We start from the raw sequence: 23,157 nt of genomic DNA, 5'->3' as shown, positions 1-23,157 counted from the left end.
ACATCCAGACTACATTTCCAACACTAAGAAGTTACTGAGACCAGAAGTATTAACAAAACTGAATGACAAAACCAAAGTGAAATGACAGGAAGCCCAACTTCACTTTGATAAGCTGCTAAATATTTGCCAGAGTTAAAAGTAAACATTCAACATAGTTAGCCTATTTTGAACTTTGGCCCTGTGTACAGAAGTTGTCACCTCAAACAAACAGATGAAAGATGACAGCCAAAGCTATCATCACAGCTGTGTATATCTACATGCAAATGGAGAGGCTGCTCTTCACAGCAGACAGCTGATGAAGCAGATGGGAGTTTGCCAAGGAAGTAAGGGACTGAATTATCATCAGTCTCAGATAGATACCTGGGCAGCACGGTGGCACAGTGGTTAGCACTGCTGCCTCACAGCGGCAGAGACCCAGGTTCAATTCCCGCCTCTGGCGACTCTCTGTGTGGAGTTTGCACATTTTCCCCGTGTCTGTGTGGGTTTCCTCCGGGTGCTCCGGTTTCCTCCCACAATCCAAAAAATGTGCAGGTTAGGTGAATTGGCCATGCTAAATTGCCCATAGTGTTAGGTGAAGAGGTAAATATAGGGGAATGGGTCTGGGTGGGCTGCGCGTCGGTGTGGACTTGTAGGGCCGAAGGGCCTGTTTCCACACTGTAAGTAATCTAATCCCTGAACTGCTCTCCAATAAATGCTGCAAAATTTGCAGCACTAATGATATGGCAAAAATATTCTGCAGAGAAGCAGCATCACCCCAGGAATTAACAGACAACAGACAACAATCTCATACAAAGATTATTTGTGCAATGTGTGTCTAAATGGGACAAAATTGGACAGACCAGAAAGAACAATTTTTTTGGTTACACATGATAACTTTATTCACAGACCATGTATGTTAAGTAACTTCCAACATTTTTCATTTTCTTATGGAAAATGGGTTTTTAAGTAAATACTATTGTTCACAGTGGTTTGCGGAATGAGTCATAAGATGTAAATAAAGGTTTTGGGTAATAGCCATTTTACACATGGAACAGGTGAATCTGAAATCTGCAGGAACACAGAGATCAATATTTCCCAAAGTTTGTGAAATTTTAACTCAATACTAATTGGTTCCATTCCCAGAAATCAGGTTGAGATTCCATTTGTGTGGAAAGTCAGACAATGGAGTCTGCAGGATGAAATATGTTGAAGATGGGAAGTGGGACACTCTCCAAGTGAGGAGACAGATGCAAATCGAATGAGTGGGAGTTTGAACACAGAGTGGAGCAGCAAGTTGGATCTTGTGCATTAGGGCTTGGGGGAGACCAATCAACAGGAATAAAATTCAAAAGCCTATTGATACATGAGGCTCATAGTCTCAGTGTTTAAGAACCGACCAGCCTCCTTGAATCAATTTAGACTCCTATCCACCATACCATCTCAGTTAAAGCCTGAAGTGTTGGGTTAGAGATAGGTTTATATCATGAAGCTCTTTAAGAGTTTAATCCCCACCCAACCCAAACCTGTCCTTTTTTTTTAGATTAGCCCCATTAAAGTCTTGCAGCACAAATGTAATACTTTGAAACTCTCTAATATTTATTTGTGTTTTTCTTTCAGTTGTTGAGTAATGTTTGGAATTTTTTTTTATGAAGCTGCATGTGAGACCTACCATCTCTGCTGACACATTCAGTCATACTTGCGATTCAAATTTTGGGCTTTTTCTGTTAGTAATTCGTAAACAAAAACATTCAACAATTGTTAGACTTAAAAGAAAATGATGGGCTGGATTTTGTTTTTGAATGGTGAATGGGGCCCCATTTCAGGATTCTTGGCATACTCCCAACACCTCCAATTTTCATTGGCATGCATCCTCTGGCTTGACTGGCTCCTATGCAGGAGTAGACAGCTCCTAGTCCCAGCAATTAAACTAGAGTCAGGCTAGCTGTTCTCGGGCTGGTAGTTCATAAAGGGTTGTGAAATAAGGTCTAGGTGTGGAAACATTTTAAATGATTGTTTCAAAAGCTCTTACTTATTCAATTCATGCCAACACTTTTTTCATTGGTTCCTCATATCCTCAATGTCAACCTATGAACTCTGCCCACCACTAATAACATTTAATATTCTCCGGGTATAAACACAGAAGTTCTATGGGCTGGTATTGTGTGTATGAGTCCTACTATGGGTGTGTGAGGTGATGGCATTTGAAATTACAGGGGCAAGAGACCCCTGGCATTTGAAGTTACAGGGGACAAGAAGCCCCTGATATTTGATGTAACAGGGGCACGAGGTCCTGGTATTTGAGGTTACAGGGGCAAGAGGCCCCTAGTATTTGAGGTTACAGGGGGCAAGGAGCTCCTGGCATTTGAGATTACGGGGGCAAGAGGCCCCTGGCATTTGAGGTTACAGGGGGCAAGAGACCCCTGATATTTGAGGTTACAGGGCACAAGAGGCCCCTGGTATTTGAAGCTAGAGGGAGCAAGAGGTTCCTGATATTTATTTATAGGTTATTATTAATATAATAAAACATTTTTTTAAAGAAAAGAAATATCACAATATTTTATAATAAAAGTTATTGTTTAATAAAAAGGTTTGTGAAATTGATTAACATTTGTGGAAGTCTGATCAGTGAGTAATGTTTTTTTTAATTAGTTGCCATAAAACTGAAGTAATTTTAAAATGGGTAATTACATAGACAGAACACATGATTCATCATCGTTAGTGAAATTATGTGAAAAATTTCCCGAAAGGTTTGAGGCCTTTAGAAAACTGTATGGAGGTCTAAACAAAACATTGGCTGATGAAGAATATCATTAGGCATCCCTAAATCTCAGCAATTGCTTTGGCAACGTAACATGGGAGCGAGAACGAAAGAGTTAATTGGATTATGGCGACAGTTTTGTGATGAGAGGCACAAAGAATCAGTTTTGCGTTCGTGGCAGGATACTGCCACCAAATTGGGGATTGAATTAACTGCAAATGGTGCTATGAAGTCTGTTGAAGTTTTTAAAAGTGAAGTGCTCGAGCAAAACAATTACAGAAACAAAAGGAGAAGTCATAAGTGACCGGTAAACAAACAGAACTGCGCAATTCGATGGTTGGCCTTAGTTTTAATGAGGAAGACAATGATAATTCGGACTTAGACGAGTGGTGCTCTTTTTTTTATATTATTATGTAATTTTTTTTGCAGCTCCCATTTCAGACTCTTCCTTACAGGCTGATCGGTCTTTGAAATGTACAGCTGTTTCACTTAATTCTCAATAACTTTACTGCTATAGTCCAGCAACAACATTGACAAGATAATAATCTCGTTGATGTATCTGCTGTGTTGATGTTGTTGTACCTGTTGCATCTGTTTAGCTTGACTTGTCTTGCTTTGTTGCTTTTTATTCGTTTTGGTGATTGTTCTTTGTTGATGGAATATGGAGGGTGGCCATTATTCTTTCTTGATGTGTTAAAAGATAAGGCTGGCCAGTGGTAACAATTCTTCCACACTTGGTTAAGCAATGATGCCACAGCCAGGATCTATCAGACTAAACTCCCAAGCTAAAAACTGAGATATGGTGTGTGTGTGTGTGTGTGTGTGAGTGAGAGAGAGAGAGAGAAAAAAGTTGTACAGCTAATAGAAAGTTTAACCCTTTGTGATTCAGTTTGAATGCATATTTGTTTGTTGGTGATTGAATGTTTGTGCTTTGTTCCCTGGAGCTTGAGATCCAGAACTGTTTTGAATCTGATTTCTATTATGGAAATTTAACATGATTTCTTTTAAGGTTAAGGATTTTACAGTGATTATGAAATAAAATATTAACTCCTGTTCTTTTTACAGGTCATGACTGCCTTGCTATCAGTTTCTAACTAATCTCTTTTATCCTTACATAAAAGCCAACCTTATTAATCTGATTTGAAATTGAATACGGAGGAAAACAACATTATAACCTTTTTATTGTGTTTCAGACTTGTTTGTTTCCACTTAATTTTAAGACTGATGTGTTTCATTGGTGATTATGATGTGCCAGCCGTAGCTCTGTTCAGAAAGTTCCCTCCCTCAATGACAGTTGAAGTTTCAGTTCAACATCAGATTGTAATAAATCATCAAAAAAAATCTTATGGTTAATATCTGTGTCCTTGGATTCGTCCATTATTCATGCAATAGTAGTTTTTTTTAACTTGAATAGACAAATCCTTTTAAGGCAGCTCCGGTTATTTCACGACCTATAGCATTGTAACTGAGCAATGACTGGTCAGGATTACTTAAGAAAACTAATTTTGGATTTAAATTAAGGGACTAAAACCATATAATTATAGTGGATTTCAAAGTTGGGAACTGTATGCATTTTACATTTTAAATATTAAATACTGAATAAATGAATTTCCAATTGATATATAATATATAAATATATATTTATAAATTATATAAGAAAATAAAATGTTGGATGTTACTCAGATATATTATTTAAAAAATGACCATTGATATATTACCACAGAGGAGATCCACTCTCAAAACAAGACAATGAGAACTAAGCTCTGTTGATCCTCCAATATCCACAAAAATAATTGAAAACTTATTTATATTCCATAACCTTCTTCAGATGTATCCACATTCAGTAATGCATAAAGTATGCTTGGTACCACTCCACTCAGTGCTCTCTCCAAAATTCAAGCTGAATTCTATCCGTATCATGAGGTGTCCCTAATGGTGAAAAAGGACAACTGCCTGACTTATGCAGGCACTGCTGTCACCCAGCATTCCAACCTTTGGAAATTAGGGACAGCCAAACGTATCGAGGAATCGGGTGGTATATCAATCATTATTTCTTTTGTAGCATCACTGCCCCATTTCATGGAGTTGGCAAGCTCCATAATGTCACAGCTATGTGATACAATGACTAGGACAAGTGAATGAGACAAATCACCTATTTAGTTATTCTCCTCTTGCAATTTTTGATTCGCTGAAAATTCAAAGCCTAAAATTAGCTTTCAGATTATGACAAATAAGATTCCAAAATGTATAGTTAGGAACAGGCTTTAAAGTTAGACAAGCATAAATTAATAAATTGGTTAAATGAGGCTAAAATGAAAATAGAGGCAAGGAGATCAACTACAGAAGGGAAGAGAATGATGCAATAAGAGGGAAATGCAGCCGAATACAGTTTTAAAAATGTTTTAGTCACTTGTTGGATTTCCATCTTGAATTAAAGATAATGGTTATTTTATTTATTATTATAAAGATTCATTATTAATTATATATTATTATTTATATTATTAATATTTATAATAAATCAATTGTATTAGCCTGAATCAATATTAATTGGCAGGATATCATCACACATTCTCAGTGACCTGTCATATTGATTAATGGCTAATTTAAAACATGACTGCATTAATTCATTGTTAATTAAAGAATGGAAAGCTACTTTACTGGCCAGTTGAAGAAATCTTGCAGACGATTGGGGGATAGGGATAGATATATATGGCAGATGAAACTCCCAAAAGTTGGGGAGGTGACTGGGAATGGTTTTATATAGATATATATATATATATATATGCATTTAAAAAATTAGAAATGACATGAGAAAACAATGTAAGGCAACTAAGATTGAGGAATACATAAACAAGGTTAAAGCAACAATACTGTAAAATAAAAAAAAACTTAGATTCTACTCGGAATCTGAGCCTATGTCTGAGAATTGGGATTTTGTTGCTGTATACATGCTGAGCCTTGTGGCTATGCGGTTGGCACTGCTGCCTTGCGATACCAGGGTCCCGGGTTTAATGTCAGACTTGGATGGCTGTCTGTGTGGAATTTGCACATTCTCCCTGTGTCTGTGTGGGTTTCCTCCGGGTGCTCCGGTTTCTTCCCACAGTCCAAAGATGTGCAGGTCAGGTGAATTGGCCATGCTAAATTGCCCATTGTGTTAGGTGTATTATGGGTCTAGGTGGTTTATTCTTCGTAGGATTGGTGTGGACGTGGGCCTGTTTCTACACTGTAGGGAACTGAATCATCTCCTGATTGTCCCCAGCATTAATTTAAAGCATCCACTTGTTGAAACTTTTCCTTCTTTTGAAATTGAAGCATTCAGTCTTCATAGTCGATATCATGGGGATGAGTGACTTGCACTATCCTAAACTGGGTCCCATCCTAGGGACTAGAGTAATGTTAATGAAGCATGCTCCTGACTACAAGACCAAACAGCCAAATTTGCTCAGTATGTCCAAGTGTGATACGGATGCAAATGCAGTAAAATTCTAGGAGTAGCCTGAATACGAATGGTTTGTGTTACAAGTCTGAAAGATGCGCCTATCTGTCGGATGGAAGTGACAAACAAAGGAACAGCAATCAATACCTTTATTTGACCCTATGCTTTTGCAATGTTTTCTGGCTGGAGTCACTGACATGATCCAGACCAACAGTACAAACCAGTCCAGGAATTTCCAGTCGCAAATGAGGTGAGTGGTGGTTTTCCTTTGGGATGGCCAGAACCAGACGGAACCATGATGCAAGTTACAGGTTAAGCAAATTATATTCAGCATCCTCGCGATCCCAAATGCCATATGCCAGCCCTGATAGGGTTGATTGGAACCAGGATACCCACTGGGGGTGGAACCTACCTCATGTACCTACCCGACAACCATTGCTGGATAATGCTTTCTCGAGGGGATCCTGAAAATGGGGACAGACAGGCCCCAACATTTAACCTTTGTGACTGGCAACAAGACATCAAAACCCAGGAGCAAATGCCTGGCCCTTGCTTTAACTGTTGAAATGTGGCCAATGTGGAGTAATGTGCCTTTAATGTTACCTCGGAGCTGACGTTGGGAATTGACCTGCTTTCATCCTATCAAAAGGAAAATCTACTAATATACACTGACTCTTCATTGTGCTTTTAATATGAACCATGATTTTGGAGCTTTGTGGGAACATTGAAGATTTTTAACTTCAAAGGGGGCAGCATTATAGTAATACTATTTTGTCCAATCAATCTGACACTTATCAAAATATCTGGCTCATCCTGATGAAACTGATACTGTTTCTAGAGTAAAGGGCAAGGAGATGTAGCTGCCAAGCAGGTAGCCTTACACCCCAAACTTCTGATCCCATTGGGTCCCTAGCAAAACCCATTTAGACACAATATAAGGATGGGTAGGCCAAACCTGGGTAAGGTGCAAAATCATGGGTGAATGATACTGTCTGTTCAGTGCCAATTCACAATGTAGAGGCTGATTTCTCTGTTGCTCACTGATTGTAATCATACAGGTTTAGTGTTTGGATTATTTTTAATATTGTTTTGAAATTTGGAAGTAATTTTCAAATTTCCATTTCTGAAATATTTACAGGCACTTTATACTACAATATACTACTGACTGAATTATCAAATGATTTGATTTCATACATGGACGCTAAGCCTAAATATCTTTGCTTTGTGTATGGAGTTTGTAAGAATACACACTGGTTGATTTGATTTATTTTTGGATTGGGCTGTTAGATCTAAGAAGGGGTGTCTGGCTAAGCTATTATGTTCACTTAGATATTTATAACTGAACCAGTGATAGTTTATAATTTTAAGACTATACCAATATCTATATTCTAAGGTTAGCTCAATATTAGAAAAATTTCAGTATGATTTGAAATCTTTGCGTCATGTTACCATAATTTGGGGACAGCATTGCCCTCTAGCCAATATTTGTTACCAACTTTTCTCAAAGTCATCATCAGATTTCTACATTTAATTCTAGTTACTACTAACCAAAGCTGTAGATTAGGCCATTTAATTGAGCACAATGTTAATTTTTTTTAAAAAGTATACAATATATATTTGCAGAACTAATCTAAATTTTAGATAATATAGGTTTTTTTTAGTAGCAAAACTTCAAAGAGCATTACATCCCAGCAAAGCTGGATTTATAAAAATAGATTTGCTTAATTGGCCCATGCCTGGGCTTTTCCATATAACATAAGAAAATAATGGGAAGGAAGGGAATGCTAGTGCATAATTTTAAATGAACGAACTTTTTGCCAGTATAGGCAATATATTTACTCCAACGGGCTATTTGAGTTTGATCAATTTGAGAATTATTTATTTCAGAATTGCTCTTAGAGCTTCTAGCCTGCAGAAGAGCACAAATTATGACATCAAAAATGGTACTCCCTCAATACTCAAACCAGAATATGGGTGATCTCTACCAGATTAGTTTGTGTTACTTCTTTGCTATTGCCTATTTTAATTGAATATATGTATATTTTATATACTTACATACAAGGAGGAAATGGTTTATACTTTATTACAATGGACACTTCACGGTCTCCAACCTTGCAAGGGGGGAGATGATAAAGGTCGAACTTGACCTGCTGTGTGGACTTGTCATTGCCAGCATTGGTGCATAAGAAGGGACAATTTACCTGTGCGATCCTGAGCAAACAGAGACTGTGGACCAACTATGCCAGAAAGATGTCCTTGTGTGCCAAAAGACTGAATGTTTCCAAGAAAGACTTTTGCAGTGGTCAACTGCATAAAAAATTAACAGTTCGTGCTAAAGTCCATTTAGAACAAGTCTAAATGGTATTTTGCCAGAAAACATTGCAAAAGCATAGGGTCAAATAAAGGTGGATTTTGCATTATAATTAAAGGAAAATGCATTATGAGGGTCACTGATTTTTTTGAAAACATTACTAGACATATTGATAATATTCACACTTTTGTCAACCAAATGAATGAAAGTGCGGGATGTGAAGATTGGGGTTTTGCTCATGGTACAACTGATTAATTAATATGTCTTTGTATGGTGCTATTGTTTTAATTGGTCTTTTTGTTGGTATTGCTATAGTTAAGCATATTATTGCTAAGATATTAACTTCTATTGACAATATTGGTTCCAACCTGAATATGCTTTTTCTTTACTTAAATCATGATGAGGAAACATCATTGCCTGCCTTTGGTTCCCCTTTGGAGGAAAATGAAGTATGGCAGTCTTTTCCTGCCATTGAATTGGATTAATTTGATCCATGCCTTTATGGTGTGGTCATAGAATGACCAAAGTGGGGAATGAGGATCTAAAATTTGAATTTAGGCCACAAAATATGTAGATTTTTATTTGAACAAAATGGTTTCTCGATTTAAAAGAATACTATAAAATGGCCTGTGAACCATACTGCTGATTTGCAGAATTAAGTTGCAGTTCAAAGATAAGAGGACAATAGAGTTTTCAAAAGCTGAATACTGACACATTAATTGACCATTTCAACGAACCTTGAACCAGTACATGGCATGATAATTTATGTAAATAAGATATCTTTTAGCATAGAATACCATTGGATTAGCCTGTCTTCAATCATGTCACTTATTACAGTTGATTGGACCTTTCTTGTAATTAAGAACCCTATCCCAGGAAATATCATTGGAATAACTTGCTGTAAATCATGTCACCTTATTATATGTGATTTGTCTTTCTTGTAATTAAGGCTGTACTATTTCTTAAAAAACATATAAATAATGTCTAATTTTCAAATGTAATTGAACAACTTCATCACAGAACACAGAAACTTCAATCTCTGTGTTGCTGGATAGAATTGCGTCAAGGTACCTTAATTCAATAAACTAATGAACCTTGCTTTTTGAATAGACCACATTTATCAAGTCCTTTGACCGATCTCGAACCAAGAGGCCCCTCTTGAGGGGACGCAGATCTTTAATGGGTTGACGTGATTTAGCATGCCTGTAGAATAGGGAGTGGTGGGGTAGAAGGAGTTGTGAGGTTAAGGAACACAGTTGTCAAACAATTGGGACAACATTGCAGAGAACCAAAGCAGACTTTATAAACAACTAGCTTTGCTGCTTGGCAATGCATGTGGCAAATGCTATGGCTACCTTCAACCTGCAGCTGGAGACAAGGCACCCAACTTCATCTTACACCCATTTCCCAGACCAAATGTCATCCTGCTTAGAGCACATTTTCCTGAGACAGGGAAGCTGAGCCAGGAAATTTCCTGAGTTGAGCTACTCATGTGAATGGTGAAAATCCAACCATGTAAGTTCAAATTCTCTGCAAATCCAACATTCCTTCACTAGTTTCCAAAACTGATATTTTTGTTTCCTCGCAGTGCCTGTACCATTGAACCTAATATTAAGCTTGACCTTTATGACACATTATAAATGAACATTTCCTGCCGCAGCCATTTAGTGACGGTAATTAATGTCTTAGAGGACCCTGGTCACAATGTGGTTCATGGTTCTGACTCAGTCTGAAAGGCCCAGAAATTTGTCTCATTCCTGCAGGTATATCTTTAAATAATTTTTCTGCATTTCAGATGAGTTTTTCTGTCAGCCCGATCATCATCACTCCAGTTGGTGTCAGAAAGCAATCATATTTTAAGGATGAAAAGCCATTTCAACACTCACAAATTTAAATGATATAGAATATTGTTTTCTGAAAGAAGTCTATGACATGGAAAATTTGATTATCACATGATAATTGAAGATGACTATGATTCTCAAAGTTCTGCACTACCATGGCCTTCCTTGTCTCAAGCCTGGGTCTGATGTTCATTAATGCATTGAGACTAATTCCTATGATTAATCAACAAATCCATAATCATTTTATTAATTAACTACCAGGATGTTTGAATATCATCTAGATTGATTGTAGTCCTTTTTTTCTTCGAGCAATTCCTGTATTTCTATGAAAGCAGTGCAATGGCATATCCACTTAGTATTTCACTATTCTTGTCTATAATCAATTAAACTATTGTTTATAACTTCATAGGTGGAGAATGTTTGTCATTTCACATACCTACACTTTCATTCACTGAATAAATTCTCGAGGACTTTTGCAACCATTTCCAAATATAACTTGTTCCCTTTTTCTGTTTGATCTTTCTTCTTTGTTTTTCCTGTTTCTCTTCTCTTCCTTTAATTCTCAATATATCTCTGTCTATTTCAAATTTGTATTCTAATTCTTTCCCATCACGAATTCCATTTCTTTCTCTATCTCTCTATTTCTATTTCTCTTCCAAATTGCCTTTGCACGAATGCTTAGAACAATACCTGCATTTCAATTGTAAATTGTATAGCATGACTACTTATTCATTAAAGTTATAAAAATTAATACAGCTAAGAAGCAACTTTAATGTATTAGCCAACAGTGAGGCAATCTCTCTAGTGTCAATTTATACTGAGCTTGTTTCAACAATTGTTATACTTTTTCTTTTCAGACTTGGAAATGGGTTTTGGGTCCTGTTTTTCTGTACATTTGTGAAAGATTGATTCGGTATTATAGATCTCTGCAAAAAGTCGTGATTACAAAGGTAAAAACTACTTGGTAACATTTTACTCTGACTGAAGTATTTCTTTACATACCTATATCTTACTTGTTTTGTGCTCAGAAATTATTTCACCCGACAGTTTAGCATTTCCCTTCCTCTTTGGTGAACAGCTATATGTATTTTTAAAATTTATCTGACCTATCAGCCAGATTAAGAAGTGATAAACCCCAATCTAACTGGTGTCAAGTAGTACCATGAGTGATGCATGTGGCCTCTGAGTTCTGAATCAATGAACCTGTTGCTGCTCTATCAAATGTCACAGGAAGGTCATTTACATTGAAACATTTAGTTTGTCGTGTTTCCTTATACCCTGATGAATAAAGCAGAGCTGTATTATAGTCAGCACAATAAATATAAAAACAATGAACAAATAATTTGCACATCAATATTATAGATGATCAGGGAGACTCTATCGCACAAGTCACCATCCATACTAAAGAGAAAAAAATGAAGATAAAGTAAATCAGGAAGTAATGATGGCTATACTAAGCATGGGTTTTAAAGACTTGGTTAAATGTTTAACTTAATTAAAAGTGAGCATTTATCATTAGACTTTTCCCAAGTTCAGATTCAGCAATATCTCCTAAGAACTGATGAAATTTTGACTTTACTGTAAATATAAGAACTATGTACAATACTTTACAAGACTACTTATATTAAGAACCTTTCTTTTGATGGACAGGTGATTGTACATCCCTCCAGGGTACTTGAGCTTCAAATGAAAAAACAAGGCTTTAAAATGAAAGCTGGTCAGTACATCTTCCTGCACTGTCCTTCAATATCTCGATATGAATGGCATCCATTCACATTAACCTCTGCCTCTGAAGAAGACCACTTTAGCATTCATATGAGAGCCATGGGAGACTGGACAAGTGCTCTCTATGAGGCCTGTGGAGCTCATTTAAGGGGATTTCGGGAAGCATGGAAGATGCCAAGGTTTATAATTTGAGACTGATACATACATATCTTGCTAGTTTTATACCATTAAATAATGAAAGTGTTAGTACTTTGTTTCTGTTATGGATATTCATATTATGGATATACAGCAAGTAGAAGGTTTAAGTATGCAAATGAGCCGTGTGCACCAAAAAAAAAATCAGAATCTGGCGGAACTGCTTCTTTTTCCCTTTCCTCTGTTTAAAATAATGCTAACAATTCTGCGGTTTCATTTCATTCAATTTCCATTCTTCCTGAAGGTTCCTAAACTGTAAATGCAACCAGGCTATTTAGACAATAGAAGCATCGCCTCTGCCCTTCATGTAATTTACCTACAAGTGCACTTTCATGTACAAATCATCAGCTGAGGGTCATGAGTGGTAACGATTTAGCTCCTTGTATATCCAGATGTGCTGGTGCAGTTGTGACAGCAAATTCAACTGATGTTTCCCTCACTAGAGACAATATCAGTTCAGAGGAGAAATTAAACCAAAGACCTCCAGACCTATTTGATTTTATAACAGCTTTCAGCAAAAAATATATTTTATGTGAAATCAGAAATTGATATCAGGCAAAAACATTGTTGGTCTATCAGCTAATTATGCCTGAAACGTTGATTCTCCTGCTCCTTTGATGCTGTCTGACCTGCTGTGCTTTTCCAGCAACACATTTTTCAGTTCTGATCTCCAGCATCTGCAGTCCTCACTTTCTCCTTTTTACATAGGGATGAACCTTGTATAGTTCAGTTCCACACTGGTCAAAAGTTTTTTATAATCTTTAGTATTGGGGGTTTTAGCGCATTTTAAATTTCAGTCCCGCATGAGAAATTGGAGAGTATGTTCAGACTAACCCAATGCAGCCCTTTCAGCACACCAACATCGTAATTCAGCTTAGTTATTATGGGATAAATATAAGTAAAATAAGATTATAAGTGTTTATCACATGTACATCTTATCAGAACATATGCAAGCTTTTAAGAAAGTTTATTCAATTAACCTTAGTACCTTTGATTTGATATTTCAGAAAGACAGCAAATCTTAGTTCTAAGAAATTCAATTTGATGCAGAAGGAAGGAAAATTCCATACCAATCGTGGAATTTATCTGCTAGTACAATTCATCATAATACGATTTCATGTATTCAGTGCTCTATCTTCTGTTAGCCACATATTCCTATACTGCTTGAAGTCACTATGAGGATCTTGCCTTCTCAACCTCGTCCATCATCTGCAGACTGGTCACCTTCAGGATCAACTCTTAATCAGTCAAGTCTCTCCAATTGGAGAGAAGCCTGTGGTCTTCTGGGACAATGGTGATTTTCACTTTTAGAGTTGTATAATGGGATACATTTCCAAGGCAAGACATCTTTGACTGAGTCTTTTTTGATGGGACCATGGTGCAAAGAATTAAATATTTATATCCAATTTGTTATAGTTGCAAATTTCCCAAGGTTCACTTTAATCTTAACCAGCGCAAAGTTAGCCATTTCATAATTCAAACGGCTTATCTTTGTGCCTAATGCTTCAATCCATGGGACAGTCAAGCAACATTTTGTATTCTAGAGTCATAGAGTCTTACAGCACAGAGACAGGCCCTTTGGCCCAAACTGGTCCATGCCAACCAAAATGTCTGTCCACACTAACCTCATTTCCCTGCACTTGGCCCATATCCTTCAAATCATTTCCTATCCATGTATTTGTCCAAATGCCTTTTAAATGTTGTTAATGTACCTGCCTCAACCATTTCTGTTGACAGTTTATTCCATATGTATGCCACCCTGTATAAAAAAGTTGCCCCTCAGGTTCCCTTTTATTCTTTCCCCTCTAACCTTAAACTGATGCCCTCTAGTCCTCGATTCTCCAACCCTGGGAAAAAGACTCAGTGCATTCACCCTATCCATGCCTCTTATAGCGTCATAGAGATGTACAGCATGGAAACAGACCCTATGGTCCAACCCATCCATGCCGACCAGATATCCCAACCCAATCTAATCCCACCTGCCAGCACCCGGCCCATATCCCTCCTAACCCTTCCTATTCCAATACACATCCAAATGCCTCTTAAATGTTGCAATTTTACCAGCCTCCACCACATCCTCTGGCAGCTCATTCCAAAAACGCACCACCCTCTGCATGAAAAAGTTGCTCCTTAGGTCTCTTTTATATCTTTCCCCTCTCACCCTAAATCTATGCCCTCTAGTTCTGGACTCCCCGACCCCAGGGAAAAGACTTTGTCTATTTATCCTATCCATGCCCCTCATAATTTTGTAAACCTCTATAAGGTCACCCATCAGCCTCCGATGCTCCAGGGAAAACAGCCCCAGCCTGTTCAGCTTCTTCCTGTAGCTCAGATCCTCCAACCCTGGCAACATCCTTGTAAATCTTTTCTGAACCCTTTCAAGTTTCACAACATCTTTCTGATAGGAAGGAGACCAGAATTGCACGCAATATTCCAACAGTGGCCTAACCAATGTTCTGTACAGCCGCAACATGACCTCCCAACTCCTGTACTCAATACTGTGACCAATAAAGAAAAGCATACCAAACGCCTTCTTCACCAAACACCTATATAAGGTCTCCGGTCAGTCTCCTATGCTCTAAAGAAAAAAATCTTAGCTTGTCCGACCTCTCCCCATAACTCAGACCATTGAGTTCAGGCAAAATCCTTGTGATTTTCTTCTGCACTCTTTCCAGTTTAATAACATCCTTTCTGTAATAAGGTAATTAAAACTGAACACGATACTCCAAGTGCAGCCTCACCAACATCCTGTAGAACTACAACATAACTTTCCAACTTTTATACTCAGTGCCCTGACGATCGCAAAATGAAACAAGACATTTAACATCATCAACAACACCCTCACAGCCAATGTGTCAAAAGGCTTCTTTACTGCCCTGTCTATCTGTGACTCCACTTTCAGACAGCTGTGAACGTGAACTCCAAAGTCCCACTGTTCCACCAGACTCCTTAAGGCCCTACCATTCACCATTAAACCCCTACTTTGATTTGACTTTCCAAAATGCAATTCCTCACACTCATCTATATTAAAACTCCATTTGCCATTTCTTGGCCCACATCCCTGTGCAAGGTCCTGCTGCAATTTCTGAAAACCTTCCTCACTGTCCATGAAGCCTCCTATTTTAGTGTTACCAGCAAACTTACTAATCACCCCTTGTACATTCTCATCCAAATCACTGATATAGATAACAAACAGTAATGGTCCCAGCACCGACCCCAAGGCACTCCACTAGTCAGGCCTCCAGTCTGAAGCATCCTTCCATTTTACCCTCCGCTTTCTACCATCTAGCCAATGTTGTATCCAATTTGCCAGCTCACCCTGGATTCCATGCGATCTAACTTTCCAGAGCAGCCTACCATGTGTAACCTCAAAGGCCTTACTGAAATACATGTAGACTATGTCTACCACCCTGCCTTCATCAACCTTTCTGGTCACTTCGTCAAAAAACTCTAAAAGATTTTATAGGCATGATCTCCAATCACAAAGCCATGCTGTCCACTCCTAATCAAACTCTGCCTTTCCAAATGCATGTATATCTTATCTCTCAGAATATTCTCAAGTAACTTACCCACCACAGATGTTAAGCTTACTGGTCTACAGGCTTGTCTTTGCAGCTCTTCTTGAATAATGGCATAACATTCGCTACCCTCCAGTCTTCTGGGGCCTCACCTGTGGCTAATGAAAATGCAAAAATATCAGCCAGAACCCCCGTAATTTCTTTTCTAGCCTCTTGCAGTAATCTTGGATATATCTGGTCATGACCAGGAGTTTTATACACCTTTATACATTCTAATACATCTAAAACCTCCTCTATAATGATATTGACTGTCCCCAAGATATCACAATGAACTTCCCCAAGTTCCCAAGTCTTCATGTCTTTCTCCATGGAAAACACATATCATCAATTGATGATATGCTAGAGAAAATACTACAATCCATTATTAGGGAAAAAAAATGGCAATACTTTAGAAAAGCTTAACACAATCAAACAGAACCAATACAGTTTTGTGAAAGGAAATTACACTTGACAAATTTACTGTCGATCTTTCAGGACATAAGCAGAGTTGATAAAGGAGAAATGGTAATATCGTGTAATTGGATTTTGAGGAGGCATTGAATATTGTGCAACGCAAAAAGACAGTTATGGGATTGGGGGAAATGTATTAGCCTAGATTGAGGATTGCTTAACACACAGAAGAAAAACAGTCAGGATTATTAAATCTTTTTCAAACTGAAAGGTGTAACTAGTACTATGCCACAAGGTAAGTCCTCAGGCCTCAATTATTTACTACCTATTTTAGTGACGTGAAGGTGGAGACAGAGTGTAATGTTTTCAATTTGCTGACAATATAAAATGGGTGGGAGAATTTGTTATGATGAGGACATAAAGAATCTGCAAAGGGAATAATAGATAGGTTGAGTAAGTGGGCAAAACCTGGCAGATAGAGTTTAATGCAGGCACATGAAGTCATGCACTGTAGTAGGAAGAATCAAAAGGTAAAGTATGATTTAACTGTAGAAAGACTCCAGAAAAGTGCTGGACAGAGGGAAGGAAATACAAAAGATGCTGAAGCAACTCATCAGGTCAAGTAGCATCTGTAGAGAAAGGAACGGAGTTAACGGGGTGTAGGTTTGCTCGCTGAGCTGTAGGTTTGATATCCAGACGTTTCATTACCTGGCTAGGGAACATCATCAGTGGCGACCTCCAAGTGAAGCTAAGCTGTTGTCTCCTGCTTTCTATTTATATCTTTCTCCTGGATGGGGTTCCTGGGGTTTGTCCCAGGATAGATGCGTTGTCCCAGTCGAAGAGAGGGTCGTGTCTTTTTGTGGCTAGCTGGTGTTCGTGTATCCTGGTGGCCAACTTTCTTCCTGTTTGTCCTACGTAGTGTTTGTGACAGTCCTTGCATGGAATTTTGTGGATGACGTTGGTTTTGTCCATAGGTTGTACTGGGTCTTTTAAGTTTGTTAGTTTTTGTTTGAGAGTGTTGGTGGGTTTGTGTGCTACTAGGATTTTGAGGGGTCTTAGTAGTCTGGCTGTTATTTCTGAAACTTCTTTGGTGGTTAGGGTTTCTGGCTGTGTTAGGTCTGCTTGTCATGGTTTGTTCTTGAGGAATCTGCGGACTGTATTTTTTGAGTATCCGTTCTTCTTGAATACATTGTATAGGTGGTTCTCCTCTGTTTTCCAAAGTTCGTCTATGCTGCAGTGTGTGATGGCTCGTTGGAATAGTGTTCTGATACAGCTTCGTTTGTGTGTGTTGGGATGGTTACTGGTGTAGTTAAATATTTGGTCAGTGTTTCTCAGTTTTCTGTATACGCAGGTTTGTAGTTGTCCGTTGTACTTTCTTTCAACTGTGATGTCCAGGAATGCGAGTTTGTTGTCGGTTTCTTCCTCCTTGGTGAACTTTATGCCTGTGAGGGTGTTGCTGATGATGTTAAATGTCTCTTCTATCTTGTTTCATTTTGCGATAACAAAGGTGTCATCTACGTAGCGGACCCAGATTTTTGGTTTGATGATTGGTAGGGCTGTTTGTTCTAGTTGTTGCATTACCGCTTCTGCTATGAATCCTGATAGTGGAGATCCCATGGGTGTGCCATTGGTTTGTTTGTAGACTACGTTGTTGAAAGTGAAGTGGGTGGTGAGGCACAGGTCTACTAGCTTCATGTTGTTTTTGTTGGTAATGTGATTGATGGTGGTTGGGGTGTGTGTGATGGTCTCTTCTAAAAGTGTGGTAAGTGTTTCCTTTGCCAGGTCGATGTTGATGGAGGTGAACAGTGTTGTTACGTCGAATGAGATCATTGCTTTGTCTTCCTCTATTTTGGTGTTTTTGATGATTTTTAGGAATTCCTGGGTGGAGTGGATGGAGTGCTGTGACTCTTCTACGAGTTATTTCAATCTTGTGTGTAGTTCTTTGGCCAGTCTGTAAGGGTGTTCCGGGTAGTGAGACTATGGGTCAGAGGGGGGCTCCTGGTTTATGGATTTTTGGTAGTCCGTAGAATCGTGGGGTGTTGGTCCCGTCGGGTTTCATTTTTTGGAAGTCCATCTTGTTGAATTATCCGGAATTGTATAATTTTCTTAGGAGATATGTAATTTTGTTTCCTAGTTGTGGGGTTGGGTCTAGCGCCACTTGTTGGTAGGTGTTGGTGTCTGCGAGTAGTGTATTGGCTTTCTCTATGTAGTCCCTTCTGTTCAGGATGACTGTGAGCCAACCTTTGTCTGCAGGTAATATAACGATGTTTTTGTCTTTTTTGAGGTTTTCTAGGGCTTTCTTTTCTTGTGTGTTCAGTTTGTTTCCTTCCCTCTTTCGGCTCAGAGTAGGTGCAACTGTCTGTCTGATCGTTTGTTGTGTTTCTTCCGTGATTGTTTGTTGTCCTTCAATGTGGTTTCTAATGCCACTAGGAAATCCTTCTTGTCAGCATCTCGGTAACCTGTGCCTCACCACCCACTTCACTTTCAACAACATAGTCTACAAACAAACCAATGGCACACCCATGGGATCTCCACTATCAGGATTCATAGCAGAAGCGGTAATACAAAGACTAGAACAAACAGCCCTACCAACCATCAAACCAAAAATCTGGGTCCGCTACATAGATGACACCTTTGTCATCACAAAATGAAACAAGATAGAAGAGACATTTAACATCATCAACAACACCCTCACAGGCATAAAGTTCACCAAGGGGAAGAAACCGACAACAAACTCGCATTCCTGGACATCACAGTCGAAAGAAAGGACAACGGACAACTACAAACCTGCGTATACAGAAAACCGACAAACACTGACCAAATACTTAACTGCACCAGCAACCATCCCAACACACTCAAACAAGGCTGTATCAGAACACTATTCCAACGAGCCACCACACACTGCAGCATAGACGAACTTCGGAACACAGAGGAGAATCAGCTATACAACGTATTCAAGAAGAACAGATACTCAAAAAATACAGTCCGCAGATTCCTCAGGAACAAACCACGACAAGCAGACCAAACACAGCCAAAAACCCTAACCACCTTACCATACATCAAAGAAGTTTCAGAAATGATAGCCAGACTACTAAGACCCCTCGGAATCCTAGTAGCGCACAAACCCACCAACACTCTCAAACAAAAACTAACAAACTTAAAAGACCCAGTACAACCCATGGACAAAACCAACGTCATCTACAAAATTCCATGCAAGGACTGTCACAAGCACTACGTAGGACAAACAGGAAGAAAGTTAGCCACCAGAATACACGAGCTAGCCACAAAAAGACACGACCCTCTCTCCCTCGTAGCCGTACACACGGATGAAAAAAACCACCATTTTGAGTGGGACAACACATCTATCCTGGGACAGGCTAAGCAAAGACATGCCAGAGAATTCCTAGAGGCCTGGCACTCCAACCACAATGCCATAAACAAACACATAGATCTAGATGTCATCTATCAATTCCTCAGAAAAACGAAGAGGAAATGACATCGCCACAAACCCCAGGAACCCCATCCAGGAGAAAGATATAAATAGAAAGCAGGAGACAACAGCTTCGCTTCACTTGGAGGTCACCATTGATGATGTTACCTAGCCAGGTAATGAAACATCTGGATATCAAACCTACCGCTCAGCGAGCAAGCCTACACAAGAAAAGAAAGCCCGAGAAAACCTGAGCTATAAACCTTCACAAACCTTGCAACAGAGTTAACATTTTGAATCTGATATGACTTCTTTAGAACTATTATTCAATTCAGAAGATTTAATCTTGTCTTACTCTCTTTGCAGTTGCCGCTGGACATGATGAGTTTAATGAGTTTGTTTTACATTTCCAGAGTATGCAGTATTTTGCTTTTATTTAAGTGCAGCACAAAGGGATCTGGATGTTCATGTACATAACACATAAAAAGTTAGTATGCAGGTACCACAATTAATTAAGGAGGCAAAAAGAATTTTGGCCTTCATTGCTGGGGGAATAAAAACAGGGAAGTCTTGTTACAACCATATAAGGTGTTGTGGAGGCCACCCCTGGAATATTATGTACAGATTGGGTTCCTGGATTTAAGAAAGGTATAAGGAGGCAGATCCAAAAAAAATCACTAGGCTTTTTCCGGGATGAAGGGTTTCACTGATCTAAAATGGCTAAATAGGTTACGCCTTGTTTCTTTAGAGTTCAGAAAAACAAGAGGTGACCTCATTGAAATATAAACAATTCTGAGGGGTTGACAAGGTAGATGTTACAAAGATGTTTCAAAAGTGGGGGATCCCCAAATTAGGGGAATTAGTTACAGAATTAGAGGACACTCATTAAAAACTGAGATGTAAAGGCATTACTTCCTTGAGAGCAGTGAATGTCTGGAATTCCCTACTCCAAAGAGTTTTGTGGAGTTAATCTCTGAAAATATTTAAAGAGGAGGTGGGTAGATTTTTGAACTATCTGAGGGTTGAGATTTATGACGTATAAAACAGAAATTGAGGCCTGAGGCAATCACCAACAATTTTACTGAAGAGCAAGGCAGGCTTGATGGGCCAAATGGTCCATTACAATTCTTTGTGCTCTTATCATACAATATGTGTTGCCTGTTTGACTCTGATAAATAAACCAGATACAATACTGTTCTGCAGTCTCAGTGCTGCCTGATATAGCAATATGGTTTGTTATGAAGTCCCTGATTTAATTACTGATGCATGCTGAATTAAGTAATCATAGCTATGATAACAATTGGAGGACTACAATTGGTCTCAATGTTCCTGGAGCAGAGTGAATTCTTCCAGGTGATGATCTTTGATGTCCTGATCACCTGTAAGTTTTTACTGGTAAACTTGTAGTAACCCTATGTTTGTAACTGTTCTTGAAAACAGTTTGACAGATGACAATGTAGTTATCTTCTATAATCAATAATGATATAGTACCTTTTTACAACATCTCCAACCCTGAATTACAAAATTTAAATTTAGGGGTTAGTATGTGATTTAGGAGTCAAATTTAGGGACCGTTATTATGATTCAATCCTTTAATTTTTTGTTACTGTTATGTCTCTATAAAAGGCATCTGGATGGGTGTATGAATAGGAAGGATTTAGAGGGATATGGGCCAAATGCTGGCAAATGGGGCGAGGTCAGTTTGGGCAGTGTGATTGGCTCGGATGGGTTGCACCGAAGGGTCTGTTTCCGTGCTGTATGTCTCTATGACTTTGTTGAAAACTGTATTGGTTTAATATCAGGTATATAAATGTTTAGGTTGAACTGTGATGCTCTCCATAATGAAGTAGCTTATTAACACTAAGACATGGAGGATAAAGATTTGAGCAAAGATGGAATCGTATCAAGGCAACCAGGAAGAAAGATTAAAAATGGCAAATGCTAAATACCCCTCCCTGCATATCTTGTGTAAACATTATGACTAGGGGTACATAATAATATTACAATATTATTATCCTGTAAACCTCACACTAGTTAAAGTAACTGAAAATTGCAAATACTGTAACTGTGAAGTGACTTTGTTAGTAATGATGAATATTGGGTGCCTTATGTAGTTACATGTCTGTTCACTTTAAGCCATAGTGCACATTTTCCTATGTGTTACAGAGTTGCAGTTGATGGTCCTTTTGGAACTGCCTGTATAGACGTATTCTATTATGAAGTTAGTGTGTTGATTGCTACAGGAATTGGAGTGACCCCCTTTGCTTCTGTATTGAAATCTATTTGGTATAAATACAATCAACCAGCAACAACAATGAAAGTAGAAAGGGTAGGTAATGTAAGTCATTGTATTATTTTATCCTGAAAATGAACAAAGGATATTACACAAACTAAGACATAATAAGACATTTAACAAGGGATGCTTTGAGGAGCCAAGAGGTGAGTTAACATAAGAACATAAGAAGTAGGATCAGGAGTAGGCCATCTGGCCTGCACAGCCTACTCAGCCATTCCACAAGATCATGGCTGATCTTTTTGTGGACTCAGCTCCACTTACCTGCCCACTCACCATAACCTTTAATTTCTTTACTATTCAAAAATCTATCTTTCCCTTAAAAACATTCAATGAGGTAGCCTCAACTGTTTCATTGGAGCAGGGAATTCCACAGATTCAGAATCCTTTTGAAGAATAAGTTTCTCCTCAACTCAGTCCTAAATCTGCTCCCCCTTATTTTGAGGCTATTCCCCCTAATTCTAGTTCCACCTACCAGTGGAAACAACCACCCTGCTTCTATCTTATCTATTCCTTTCATAATTTTATATGTTTCTGTAAGATTCCCCCCTTATTGTTCTAAGTTCCAATGAGTATAGTACCGATCTAGTCAATCTGTCCTCATAAGCCAACTCTTTCAACTCTAGCATCAACCTGGTGAAACTCCTCTGCACCCTGTCCAGTGCCAGTTTATTTTTTCTCAAGTAAGGAGACCAGAACTGCTGCAGGATTCCTAGCCTCTGATCTGCTCTTGTGCCACTGTATTTATAGGCCGGTCTAGTTCAGTTTCTGGTCAGTGGCATCCCCTAGGATGTTGTCAAAGTGTGGCTCTTTTTCTGGTATCTACCCTGTCAAGTCCCTTCAGAATCTTGTAGATTTCAATGAGGTCACCTCTCACTCTTTAAAACTGTTTTATGTTTTGTAAAAGCTATTATAATCTATTCTATGTTCATTTTATCAACTTTTTTGAGGCCCTTTGCTCACTCTGAAATATTCTAAATTCTCAGGCTTACTACTATTCCTTGTAACATTATAAACCTCTACTCTTAATCTAATGCTATGTTTAAATTCCTTAGTAAACCAAGGAAACATTTTTTTTCTGAGATCCTTTTTTTGAATAGAGTGTATTTTTCTTTAACGTTCTGAACTGTTACTTAGTGTTTTTCATTGTTCACTTACAACTATACTCTTCAGTTTATTTATTCAATCATTTATTCAATCAACTTTAGCCAGCTCTCCCCT

The 23,157-nt window shown here is 38.4% G+C and overlaps 1 protein-coding gene across 1 annotated transcript in view; it reads left to right on the top strand.

Moving 5' to 3' along the window:
• The window catches only part of LOC140482603 (NADPH oxidase 3-like), a 71,967-nt gene that overhangs the window by 25,486 nt on the left and 23,324 nt on the right, over positions 1-23,157 (top strand). The window contains exons 8-10 of the mRNA XM_072580122.1: positions 11,183-11,275; positions 11,976-12,229; positions 21,810-21,972. Of these exons, the coding sequence (XP_072436223.1) occupies positions 11,183-11,275; positions 11,976-12,229; positions 21,810-21,972 (510 nt within the window). The remainder of the gene's footprint in view (positions 1-11,182; positions 11,276-11,975; positions 12,230-21,809; positions 21,973-23,157) is intronic.

The sequence above is a fragment of the Chiloscyllium punctatum genome, chromosome 11, assembly GCF_047496795.1.
Source record: "Chiloscyllium punctatum isolate Juve2018m chromosome 11, sChiPun1.3, whole genome shotgun sequence".
Lineage (NCBI taxonomy): Eukaryota > Metazoa > Chordata > Chondrichthyes > Orectolobiformes > Hemiscylliidae > Chiloscyllium > Chiloscyllium punctatum.
This window is presented reverse-complemented; position numbering and strand designations above follow the sequence as displayed.